Source organism: Magallana gigas, chromosome 9 (assembly GCF_963853765.1).
Source record: "Magallana gigas chromosome 9, xbMagGiga1.1, whole genome shotgun sequence".
Classification (NCBI taxonomy): domain Eukaryota; kingdom Metazoa; phylum Mollusca; class Bivalvia; order Ostreida; family Ostreidae; genus Magallana; species Magallana gigas.
Window position 1 is genome coordinate 7270461 of NC_088861.1, and position 12966 is coordinate 7283426.

The 12966-nt window shown below is 31.8% G+C and overlaps 1 protein-coding gene across 1 annotated transcript; it reads left to right on the forward strand.

The window, feature by feature from the left end:
• Positions 1–2655: 2655 nt before the first annotated feature.
• LOC136269592 (uncharacterized) lies at positions 2656–11201 on the forward strand. Its single transcript, XM_066072305.1, has 3 exons — positions 2656–3418; positions 4597–4725; positions 8587–11201. Exons 1-3 carry the CDS (start codon positions 3049–3051, stop codon positions 8982–8984), a joined length of 897 nt encoding a protein of 298 aa, XP_065928377.1. The 5' UTR covers positions 2656–3048; the 3' UTR covers positions 8985–11201.
• Positions 11202–12966: the final 1765 nt, after the last annotated feature.

Genomic DNA, 12966 nt, shown 5'->3' on the forward strand with positions numbered 1-12966 from the left:
AATTTTTTATGGAATAATAAACCTCCAAGAGTGGCAAAAAAATGTATTACACAAAACTATGAAAATGGTGGACTTAGAATGATAGATCTAAACAATTTATGTACAAGTTTAAAGATCACATGGATTCGTAGATTTCTAAATTATACTTCCTCTTGGAAATCACTATTACTCAGTACGTTGCCAAAAATTGAAAACATTTTTTTGTACGGAAATATGTTTACAAAAGTTTTGTTAAAGTGCTGTACAAACTTGTTTTGGAGAGATGTATTTGATGCTTGATTTAAATTTAGGAAAATTGTTGAAACCAAAGTGTCTGAATCTGTTGTTCAGCCAATCTGGTATAAGGAAAATTTTAAAATCAACAACAATTTTTTTTTTATGAATGCTTGGCTCAAAAAGGTGTTCTGTATGTATATGATTTTTTTAGTACTAATGGTCAAATACTGCAATATGAAGATTTTTGTGATAAATTTGATGTACTGATTCCATTTACAATCTATTATGGTATTGTCAACAATATTAAAATGTTAAAACTGCCTTATGATGTAAATACAATTATGTTCAACAATCCATATTATCCAGTTTTCTTAAAGCCAATTCTCAAAAACATAAAGGGTTCAAAATGATATAATCAATATGATATAATCACAGCTACATCCTGGGAAAAACCAAAATATGAAACTAAATGGGAAAATGAACTTAACCTTGATGTAGACAGATTTTGGTGGAAATTACATAACCGTGCAATTTTTAAGATATCCACAGATGTACAAATTTAATGGTTTCAATACAGAGTTGTTCACAGAATTTTAACTACAAATGTATTTTTGAAAAAAATTGGAATTGTGCAATCTGATTTATGCTCTTTTTGTGACCTTTATCCTGAAAACTTGTCCCATATATTCTGGGAGTGTACTTATGTTGAAGAACTATGGAATTCTTTTTTTGAGTGGATTAATGATCAAACTAATACGATGATTGATGCCAATATTGTTGATATTTTGTTTGGTAAACTGTCAAAGCACAAAAATATAATCAATCTTTTGATCATCTTAGTAAAACGCCATATTTATAAGAAAAGAAATAACAAAATGTTACCTTCTTTCGAAGGCTTAAAGAGAGAAATACTGTATTATAGAAATTTAGAACATTATATGTATAAAAAAAATAACAATGAAGACAATTTTTATAAACGATGGGATATTTTCTCTTCCCTTCAATAAGTGTCCTCTGTTTTAATTTACACTTGGGATACTCTATTTTTTCCAACTTCCGCTTTCTTTTTTTCTTTTTTTAAACTTGAACAATCTTAGTATATATAGTTACTCTGTGTACACATCCATAAACACTGGATGAATGTGTGTGTATATGCAAAAAATGTCCTATGTACAGCTTTTTTCACAATAATACTGTAAATTTGATGACTTCAGGGCCTCCCAACCCTGACATCAAATAAATGTTTAAGCTGTCTGGGACAATAAAATATTTAAATAAAAAATAAGAAAAAGATTTGACAGTTTTGTGAAATAGTTTTGGTGACAAATAAAATTTTCTACATAAAACAGATCTTAGTCATACGGTAGTTTTGCATAACAGGACCATTTTTATGTCCTCTTAAAAATGAATTAAATTAAAAATTCTAAAAATCAATAAGAATGGGTCGAATGTACTTTCCAAAGATAATTTTCGTTTACGTTACGATGATATTGATGGGTGTGTCATTGAATACCTACATTTAAGACAAGTAACTTTTGATTTGAAAACATTTAAATATTATGATTAAAGGGGCATAATCACGATTTTGGTCAAATTCTATTTTTCTGTTTTTATTATTTACAATGCTTTAGATATACATTGCTAATGATCAAATGAAATTTGAGAGTCAGTCATTAGTTTATCAGCAACATACAGAGCTCACAATTCTTTGTTATGTAAACAAGGTTCGTGCCCTGGTTTTGTTTACATGGGTTTAATATACTAATAAAAAATCTTTTTATAGCTGATTTGTCTATCTTCTTATTCATCTTAAACATAAATAAACAGTTCATAACGTGTAACATACTCATTTAAGGTCTAAAATTGGACTTTTCACTTCCACATTCAAAATTTAAACAAAAGCATTGTTTACATAGTAAAGAATTGTGAGCTCTGTAACTCGCATGTTACTCAACGAATGACACTCAAATTTTGATTGCATATGAAAAATGTCTTACTTAAACACAGAAAACATTAGATTCGGAAAATTAATTTTTGACCAAAATCGTGACCATGCCCCTTTAACACTCATTAATCAAAATCAAGAAAACAGCCATGCAATTGTGTCAGTTTTCGTGCAGTTTATATTAAATTATCTTCAGATTCAGATGACACGATGATAACGGTGTTTTCCAGAAACACATCAGTGTATCTTTTATACTCTTGTTTACATTTTGACGTCATTTTACTATTTTTCAGGAGAAAATTCAAACAAGTAGACATTTCATTAAATGTTGTGATTTGATGAATTAACAAAGACTGCCTTCTTAAAAGATATATATGTCAAGGTTTGAGATACACGAACCAGTTTAGTTTAGACGTAATTCTTTATTGATACAAGTCAAGGTTGCAGTAATATGTGGACACGTGACACTGTCTTAGAAATATTTGATTACTCAGTTTACTGTCGGTTATTCTACAATATAAATCCTTAAAATGAGGTTCGTTTGTATGTTAGCCATTTTTCTACGTTTTACAAGTGCCGATACCACTTCATCGTTAACAGATGGAGAAAATAAGACTTCAACATCATTGGAAGTCAAAGACCATGAATGGAACGACTTGAGCATCCTACGACAGATGGTGAACCAAGAGACGGTTATCCGCCTCGCTTTGGTCAAGAACGTCCATGCACTTGTTAGCGACGTTAGCCTAATGAAGAAAAGTTTTGCGGCAAGTGAAGCAACAATATAAGGATTACAGCAGACGATTGAAGCCTTGAGCACTCTGGTATACTCTCTTCAAAAGAAAAACAGCGAACTTAAGAACAGTAGCATAATCAGCCAGACCAGAATGATGGAGTTTGAAACAAGAATACAAACATTAAATGAAAGTGTTTCTTCTCTACATGACAAGTTAGACATCAATCAGATGGAATCAGACGAAAAAAGACGGGAAATGTTCAACAAAACCAACAGTGTCATTGGCGATATGAAAATAGTGCTAAGATATCTCTCGGTTACCTTGTTTGACTTCAAGGAACACACAGATTTGGAAACTGAGTCGAGAGACAAAAAATATGAAAATCTTGAACATCATTTCAATACCTCAGTTAATGATTTAAAAACTGAAACCTTTAAAACCAAGAGCGGATTAAGTAATATCACAGCACAAATTCAAAGTGTAGAAGATTCTCAAACGGAGATGAAAAGAGAACTTACAGGTAAGTAGATGTACTTCTTGAATGTATATACTTGATAGCATTCCAATAAAAAAGTGGCGTCTAGAATGCGTTATAAGATCAATAAAAGCTTAGTCTTAGTAAATGATGTCAGTAATAACATAGTATATTTTTTTTGAAATTTAATTTAAAAAAATTAAGGCATTTGAAATGAAAATGATTTTTGTTGCAACAATGTTGATATATTTTAAGTAAAACATTTACTTGTACCTATTTTCGTTCGTATTTACTGTAGATTCCTAATTAAACGCGAGGAATTATTATCAGCGTAAAACCGCGAGAAGCATCCTCCGCGGATTTAAAAATCTCGCCATTATTTCCTGAGAGTTGAAAACTATTAGAAATAACGAGAAAACTTCCACGTTCGCGATTTTATATTCTCGCGATTTGATAAAAACCAGCAGCATCGCGGAATTAAGTACTCGCGTAATATAAGGAATTTACAGTATGCGCTATAAAAGCGAGGAAGGCGTCCAATATTCAATTCTCTGCGATCTCTGAACTTTTTACTTGTTCATAAAAACGTAACACCGATATTTCAAATTTCTTAGATATACTTACTTATTTGTCAATTCATAAAACTTTAATGTGCCAAAAAATGTGTAAACCTTCTTGCGGGTCAATAAGTCACATTGATTATTAGAAAAAAAAGGCGCGAGCTTGTGAAATGTCTGTCTCAAACGTTAATATATCTTTAAAAAGCAATGTCAAATGATCTAAGGATTTAAACTTAAGTATCCTCGACACCCCGTCGACTACTTTTTATGACAGTACGTCACAACATGGCGATTTTAACCCATTTTGAAACAATTTATGTATCGCCAATTATTGGTGTCCACCTCTGTAGTGCAATGGATGGAGCTCCGCTCTATTGACCCACAGGTTCGAATACTGTAGCGGTAACATTTTAAAAGTTTGTTTTTTGTTTTTCTTTTTTTTTTTTTTTTTTTACCAAAAATTGATTTTTCTGTTATTTTCAAGTCAAACACATGCTAGAAATCCATATCCTTAGTAATTTTAAAGTTCGGGCCTCTATGCAGAACTTTTCTCAGAGGTGTGGAGGATATTAATGGCGAAGAGATGAAATCTTTAAAGAAGCCCTTCCCGGTTTCACTATTTTACTGGGCAAAAGTTTACAGTCCAATATTACATATTTTCAGTAACCCTTAATAGAACAGTCACCAAGTTTGAAACACAGTTTCAAACATCAGAGTATGAGCGTCTAAAACTTTCCTCCTCTGTGTCATCTCTGGAAGTTGCCCAGATGAACATGTCAAAATCAAGATGTGGTAAGTTAGAATAATATTTTAGATTGTTTATGCACTTGTAGTTATCTAAATATCTCTGTTACATGCTTTGAAATAAATGAAATTTTTAAAGGGAATTTTATATCAAGACAGTTTGATGTAAAATATTTACATCTACTGAGAATAATTCCCTCTGTTTCTTACGGAAAATTATAGTTAAATCATAGCATTATAGAAACAGACAGACTGAAATCTGCACACCCGTTTATCGATTGGTTGAAACCTACAGCGACCTAACGAAAAATCACAGACTGCACGAAATAATTATGGTGATGTCATACTCAAATTCCCATAGGAGACGATTTGGCCATTTCTTTAAGTTAACGTGCTTATGTACATTAACAGTAATTTATTGAATTTTTCTTACTTTTTAGAATCAGTTTATTGATTTGTTAAAAGAAAGACATAAATAAAAACAATAAAATGCTTTCTTTGATTATTGATGCGGGTTATAAAGGTAGCGATCATTGCAAAGAATTTTTTTCATAACCTGCTAACACTGTTTTTATTTTTTTCTGCAATGTCGCCACCTTCATATTCAGCAGGAATTAGTCACCAATGAAACCATTTTATTGTTTAAATAAAAGAAAACCTTTTTAAAATGTCAAATTCTTAATTAACGATCATAATTAAATGAGGTGATAACCCTTTTAAAAATTAGATGTCCTTCTTTTTAGCTCACCTGAGCTGAAAGCTCAAGTGAGCTATTCTGATCACATTTTGTCCGTCTGTCCGTCCGTCCGTCCGTCCGTCTGTAAACTTTTTACATTTTGAACTTCTTCTCTAAAACCGCTAATCCAATTTCAACCAAATTTGGCACAAATTATCCTTATGGGAGGGCGAATATAAATTGCAGATATAAAAGTCCGATCTGTATTCAAAGCGGAGAAAACCTTGAAACTGTAGAAAAAGGGGGTACATTTTTAAAAATCTTCTTCTCAAGAACTACCGAGGCAAATTCAGCGTAGTTTAGCATAAATTATCCTTATGGGAAGGAAAATATAAATTGCAAAAATTAAGTGCTAATTCTGTTTCAAATCTGAGTTATTACGAAAATAATAATAAAGGAAAGGCGTGTTTCAGCTTCGCGTTCGGCATCCGGTAAAATGGGTAGGCAAGACTTGGTCTGGGCAAACAATCTCATTAAAATTTCAGGATATTTGATGGACCAGTATATTTGTATTCGCTGTAAATATTGTGCAAAATAATGCGTATTTGGAATTGACGATTGTCGATCTGTCACGGCTTTTATTTTGCCACGGCCCGGGTTTGCATACCCATTTTACCAAGACTCGTATTCCATACTTCTAAAGCGAGGTTCGTTGTTGAAAGCAGCCATGACATTATACGAAAAAGGGTCGATCTGACTATGATGAATTTGCTTGTTGTGCAACAGTTTGCGTATGAAGGGAAATTTTTAAAACATGCAAAATATATTGGTGCCGATTTTGTGAAGTAAATGAGGCTAAATATTTCAATGCGTTGACAGTTTTCACACATGACGTTGGTGTTCGCTTGTTCTGATTTTCGTTTTCATTATTTATGCTTTGTAACCTGGGAACTATCGTCTGTATTTCGTGATTTTTACGTATCAAATCAAACAGAGACTTCGGTAAATCAAACAGTTAACTGTTTACCTGCGCAAATTAAGCAAAATCTGATGTATAAAAAAAGTACTGAAATACAATTCATTCTATCGGTAATTCGGCAGTATCTTTTGCGTAATGGTAGATTAATGCAATATGTTTTGTTGAGATGCTCGGCATTTTCTCGAGTTTATTCAGTTTAAATAGAGTTTGATATCGCTGACGGAAATATGTAGGTATATACATGTATATATATGATTCATTTCGAAAAAATAAATTGTGTTCCTTATTTGTTATAGTGCATGTTTCTTGTGTTTAATTGTTTACAATTTCTATTTACTAACCATATTTGCATATAAGCAAGATACAGAGATTTGCTCACAATTCTATGTTTGTATACAGATCTTAAAAACTAAAGATTAAAAAGGTAAAAAGTTTGTCAATATTTATTAAGAAAATTTTCATAGTCTGTTCTTCCATAAACCAACTTTAACAACTAATTGTATTGTAAACTTAACCTTTTTTCGTCATTATTACTCCTACTGTACATGTGATCCTGGACTGTGTTTATGAACATTTGTATAAACTGATTTTGAACCTCAAATACGAGTGAACTGGTCTTGAGTGAATAAAAGAATTGAAAATCTTAGACCATTCTTTTTTTTCCATTTTAAATGCTTGATAGGAAATACCAAGTTTAAAATCTTAAGCTGAATGTAATAAACTCATGTGAACAAAATATGACTCAAACTTAGGCGAACTGTGAGCTCTGTATCTTGCTTATAATTCTACGATTGACGCTGAAATTTTGGTTGAACATTAGAAATTCAATATGAATTAGAGTATGTTAAATACTTGTAAAAACAAAATAAAAGAATGATATTCTGTAAATACCTACTCTCTGGGGCCCCCTCTTTATACAATAAATAATGTGAAATTTACATCAATTTTGATAGTTTTTCAAACACGAGTAAATAAAAACGACATCTTTAAAACAGTTTCCATAGTTCTGACACATTTCTGTAGCGGGGATAAAGTAATTATCGCTATTCCTAAGAAAATATCACAGCGGAAAATTATCCTGGTTTGTACGCGAGGTAAATAACAGTCATTTAATTATAATGGAGAAGACAAATTAAATTTTTGAATGTTTTAAATTTGAGGAATTGAGCACATTGAGGTACAATGTTCTTCTTCACATCTATACATGTAGTATTTTTTAAATAAAATACAATAACTATTATATATTTTTTTTAAATACAATAACTAGTAAGTAGTTGATGAAAAAAATGTACCTATATGCTCTCATATATTTTGATCGCATTACAAAGGGGGGGGGGGGGGCAAAACGAATATATATAGGGAATTGGAAGTTAACAACTTTACAGTGTACACCTACCAAATGTTTAGTTTTATATCTTGCGTAGGATTTTCTTATTCTGGTAAAAAATAGTATCTCATGAAGGTACAATGTCAAAGATTACGTGTATGCAAAAATAAGTGTAAAATTCGAATACTTGACAATATTTATTATTTGTTATTATACCGAGGGACCATATGCCACAATATCTTTTGAACGCCCATTGTTGCTCAGGTGAGCGATGTGGCCCCATGGGCCTCTTGTTTTTTTTAGGTGGCAAAAAAAATGATACGTTTTCCTTAGCGAAGTCGTTAATTTGCACAGAAGGTTTTGAACAGAATGGAATTAAATAAAATCATTGGACAAATACTCACATACCGTGTAACGCAAAGTAATAGATCTTTCACACTCACTGTTTAATATAAAAATAGCATATTAAGAATAATAAGCAAATTCACATTTAAATTCAGTTAAATTCGCTTAAGAAAATTGCATAAACAAATTTGATTTGTTACATGCAACTCGAATAATGGTAGTAAAACATTTCTATCGAACTCGTTGAGTTTTCTTATTTTGTATGAATGCATTGTGACAGCGCAATTTGAAAAAATACACACTGTGTTATTTAATTTGAAAACAAAATCAGTATCATCAACTTTTCTAGATCGTAGATAAAGATAACCCGATATAGATAACCAACCAGCTGTTATTTTATGATCTTTGAAGCATTGTGGCAGATTGTTGAATTAACAGTGCCCATTGGCCACATAAAAATAACCTTTTTGTTACATACATAGGTAATTGTTTTTTGAATAAAATATATTTCAAAGAAAATAAGAAAGAAATGTAGCTATATGATGTAATTATTCATCATTCAACATTTGAACATTTTTGTAGATGTATCAACAAGAATAGGTTTTACTGCTACAGTATCGTCTACCAGTACTTCCTGGAACAGCGGTACTCTGGTATTTGATGTGGTCATCACAAACGTCGGGAACGGATACAACCCAAGTACCGGGATATTCACCGCTCCCACAGCGGGGGAATATGTCTTCTTCGTCAACGTACAGAGTTCCAGTACCCAATCCATTTATGTAGACGTCGTGTTGAATGGAGTAACTAAGGTCCGAACAATGGCGTATAGTAGTGGAAGTAATGATTTTTACGATGCAGGACCTAACCTGGTGGTGCTAACTCTACAGAAGGGAGACAGAGTGTGGGTCAAACGTTACTCTGGTCAGGGTTATTATATTGACGGTCCTATAACCACGTTTTCCGGATTTCTTTTCTAATATATTCATTAAAAAGGTAGATAAAGAGTTATCCCAGTGAATATTGAGATATTCAACCAATTTGACACACATGTGCGAATAGTTCGTGTAATTTTTATCTGGTAGTTAAAAACTACTTTTTAAAATCAAATAATGTTTGAATTTAATTAATACAAACATTATATGATTTTAAAAAGTACATTTATAATGCAAACATCACTTTGAATACTTTTAAAGTAATTAATAAACAGTGCCACATTGTTTAAATGGAGTGTAGTTTTTGTATTAATACAATTTTAAGAACTAATATTTTAAACTAGTTATATATAATCGTAACAGTACTACTTGATGATAACTCTGTATTACCTCAAGAAATGTTTATGTGTCACTGTATGTTTGAGAGTATGTGTTAATAATGAACAAGAAATGATTGAGATATTATCTATTCTTCCTGTAAACAAAGCCATAGGTGCACACCTTATTTGTCATAAAATATTAAAGGCTACTTAATTTACCATTGCCAAACCAATATTTCTTTTGTTTAACCGCTCACTTACAGAATCTGTTTTTCCTATTATGTGGAAACAAGCTAACGTTACTCCGCTTTTCATAAAAGATGACCCTTCTGGGTTTTTTTCAACTATAGACCAATTTCGTTTTTAAGTTGTATTGGTAAAGTCATGGCCGGAACGTATTGTATTTAAGCATTTATATAACTTTATTCACAGAAATATTATGTTTTTTTAAATACCAATTAGGCCGGATTTTTACAAGGTTATTCTACTGTTTTTCAATTATTAGAAACATATGATGATATTGTTTGGAGAATTGTTGAAGGGAAATCATGTGGCATGGTGTTTCCTGATTTGTTAGGCACACAGGACTTTTATATAAATTAATAAAAGGCCCAATGGGCCACATCGCTCACCTGAGCAACACCGGCCTTATATGGGTGTTCAAAGGATATTGTGCCAAATGGCCCCTCAGTAGATTAACCAAAAATGAATATCCAAATTTTACATTAATTTTTGCATATACTTCATCTTTGACCTTTATGGAATACCATTTTTACCGAAAATAAGATTATATGCAATATAAATAGCTAAAAACATTGAAACATTGCATTGGCCTTCTCCATTATAAACGATTGTCGTTTACCAGGCATGAATTCATTTCGTATGACATTTCATATCCTTACTCACTTGACTGACGAATAAACTTAACTGAAAAATGTTGTTACATAAGTTAAAGAGCTATAATTCAAATCAATGTATTGGCAGGCAAGTCGCTCTATTATACCAAAGCCCATCCATTATTTTCATCTTCATTACAAAACAACAAATGTTTACAAAGATGATTTTCCGTTGCAATAATTTTTTAAGAACAACGCTTATGCTTTTATCCTCATTATAATAATGTGTCAGGATTATGGAAGCTGTTTAAGAGACGTGGTTTTTATTTGTGTTCTAAAAACTATCAAAAATTTGTGTAGATTTAATGCAATTCATCGTTTGAGAAGGGACACCAGAAAGTAGTTACAGCATATCATCCTTTTAGCAAGACATTTCTATTGATCAACAAAATTACAGCGTCAATCATAGAATTATAAGCAAGATACATAGCTTGTTTTGAGTCATGTTTTTGTTCATATGAGTTTATTACATTCAACTTCAGATTTTAAACTTTGTATTTCCTATTCAGCATAGCTGAATTTAAAATATAAACGAACTCAACTTGAACCTCAGCCTTGTGTACAAACATAGAGTAGCATTGTGGGCAAAGCTCTGTATCTTGCTTATAACTCGAAGCTTGACAGATTAGTGAATAGAAATTTGTAAACAATTAAAACAAGAGAGAAATGCCCTAAAACAAAGAAAAACAATTTATTTCTCATCATTTATATACTTATGTATTTCTAGCAGCGAGAATAATCTCCGTTTAGATCGAAATTGCCGAGCATTTTAATAAAACATGTTGCATTCATCAATCATTACGTAGAGATTGTACCGAATAACATGTACCAACAATCTGAATATTATTTTATATGTTCTTAGTGCATCAGATTTCGCACATATACATGTAAACAATCAGCTGTCTGATTTACCGGTCTACATGTAATAATTTTTAATTCTAAAATGAAGACGATGGTTCCTCTGAAGTCAAAACAAAAAAGAAACTATAGTCTATAAACACGCTAAACGAAAATCAAAGCAAGCTAAAATCCCCGTCACAAATGAAAATGTCAACGCATTGAAATATTTAACCTCAACTCACTTGAGCTTTCAGGTCAGGTGAGCTAAAAATATATGGTATTGATGGAAAGATGTATATTTGGCTAAAAATCTACTTAACAAATCGGACACAGAGTTATGTTTAAATATGTATTTTCTTCTACGGCACCGATTCATGCCGGTGTACCTCAAGGCTCCGTACTTGGACCACTACTATTTCTAATTCATGTAAATGCTGTAACAAGATTTTGTAGGTTGTTTACTGATGATAACTGTTTGCAGTATTCATCAAAATGTGTCAAAACTTTTGAAAAGTGTCTCAATCATATTATATTTACATTCAGTGTATTTTTCCCCTTATGTTTGCATTGGAAATATGCGACGTTCAGTTTTTTATACTTTGCTAATTCATGCGCCATGGGCACAAATACGAATGTCTTTACCTGTTTTGAATATATTTAATTTTGTAAGATTAAATGAAACTTTAAATCTTACATAACCAATTTATCATGTCCTTATGAAATCAATCATTAATATATACATGTATCTACTCCTTAATAAAAAAGATTTTTCTCCACACAGTTTCTGGTACTAAATGTTTTGTCGCGGAAGCTAACTAAATAACGTTAATATTGCTGTTGCATGTATGTTTCATATCCCTGACTTGGAGCGCAAATAATGGCTTTATAGCGGCGATACCCAATATTTCATACAAATAGACATCAGTATGAAAATATAAATATAAGCATTGGATGCTTATTTTCGGATGCCGTCGGTCGAATGTCACACAAAGTGGTGCAGACAAATTATCATACCACGCTAACGTGTAAATCTTTGTATTTTGAAACGGACTGGGAACACTTTTAAAGGTACTTCACTACACCGAGACTTATACTTTTTTAAGACAATACGTCACAAGATGGCGATTTAAATGTTTTGTTAAACTGTTTGTATCAATCAATTCAGATGTATAGCGTCATAGCTCAGTGGTTAAAGTATCAGGCTTGTAAACCGCAGGTCATGAGTTCGAATCCATGCACCTGGGGCATTTGTTTATGTTTACAGAATGAAAGTTTTGAAAAAAACAATTTTTTATCAAATTTGCACATTTTTTCGCCTATTTGATATATACTCTTCTTATCCATCATGCTTTCGATCATAATCAAGTAATTTTCTGCTGATTTGAGAAACTATTTCAAGGTGTAGTGAGGCACCTTAAGGCTAAACGCAAAAATTTAAGGTTAAATGTAATGTATAAAATCCACAATAATTTATAGTTCCTGTCTATCTGTCAGATATTGTACCGGATATGCGATGTAATGCATCTGCATATTATACGAGAAACTCACAAAACTACAATATACCCGTGTGTACACTGCAAATTTATATATCATCATTTGTTCCAACTGTGGTCAACAAATGGGATTTACTACTTCTGGATACCAGAGTTTCGAGTTCGTTATCCTAATTTTAAAAACAAAATATTAAAATTTCTAACAGAAGCTCCACCTTATTTCAGTTATGGGAAAAGACGTTATAATATTTTACACACAAGACTCCGTCAAAATAGTGCGCTTAACATAGATCTTTATAGATGCAATATTATATCAAGCCCTCTTTGTTAATGTGGAAAGATTGAAGTCTCATATCACTTCTTTTCTGTCCTAAGTATGCTACTGTTAGGGAAGGATTTCTAAATAAATTTCTTAGATTTGGCAAAATTCGTATTTTTTACTCTCGTTCCTCATTTTGGGGAGACGATTCACTCAGTG

Coding starts and splice junctions, on each gene's coding strand:
- LOC136269592 (XM_066072305.1), top strand. CDS start 3,049: ATGATGGAGTTTGAAACAAGAATACAAACATTAAATGAAAGTGTTTCT. Junction 3,419..4,596: donor GATGAAAAGAGAACTTACAG/GTAAGTAGATGT, acceptor ACATATTTTCAG/TAACCCTTAATAGAACAGTC. Junction 4,726..8,586: donor CATGTCAAAATCAAGATGTG/GTAAGTTAGAAT, acceptor ACATTTTTGTAG/ATGTATCAACAAGAATAGGT.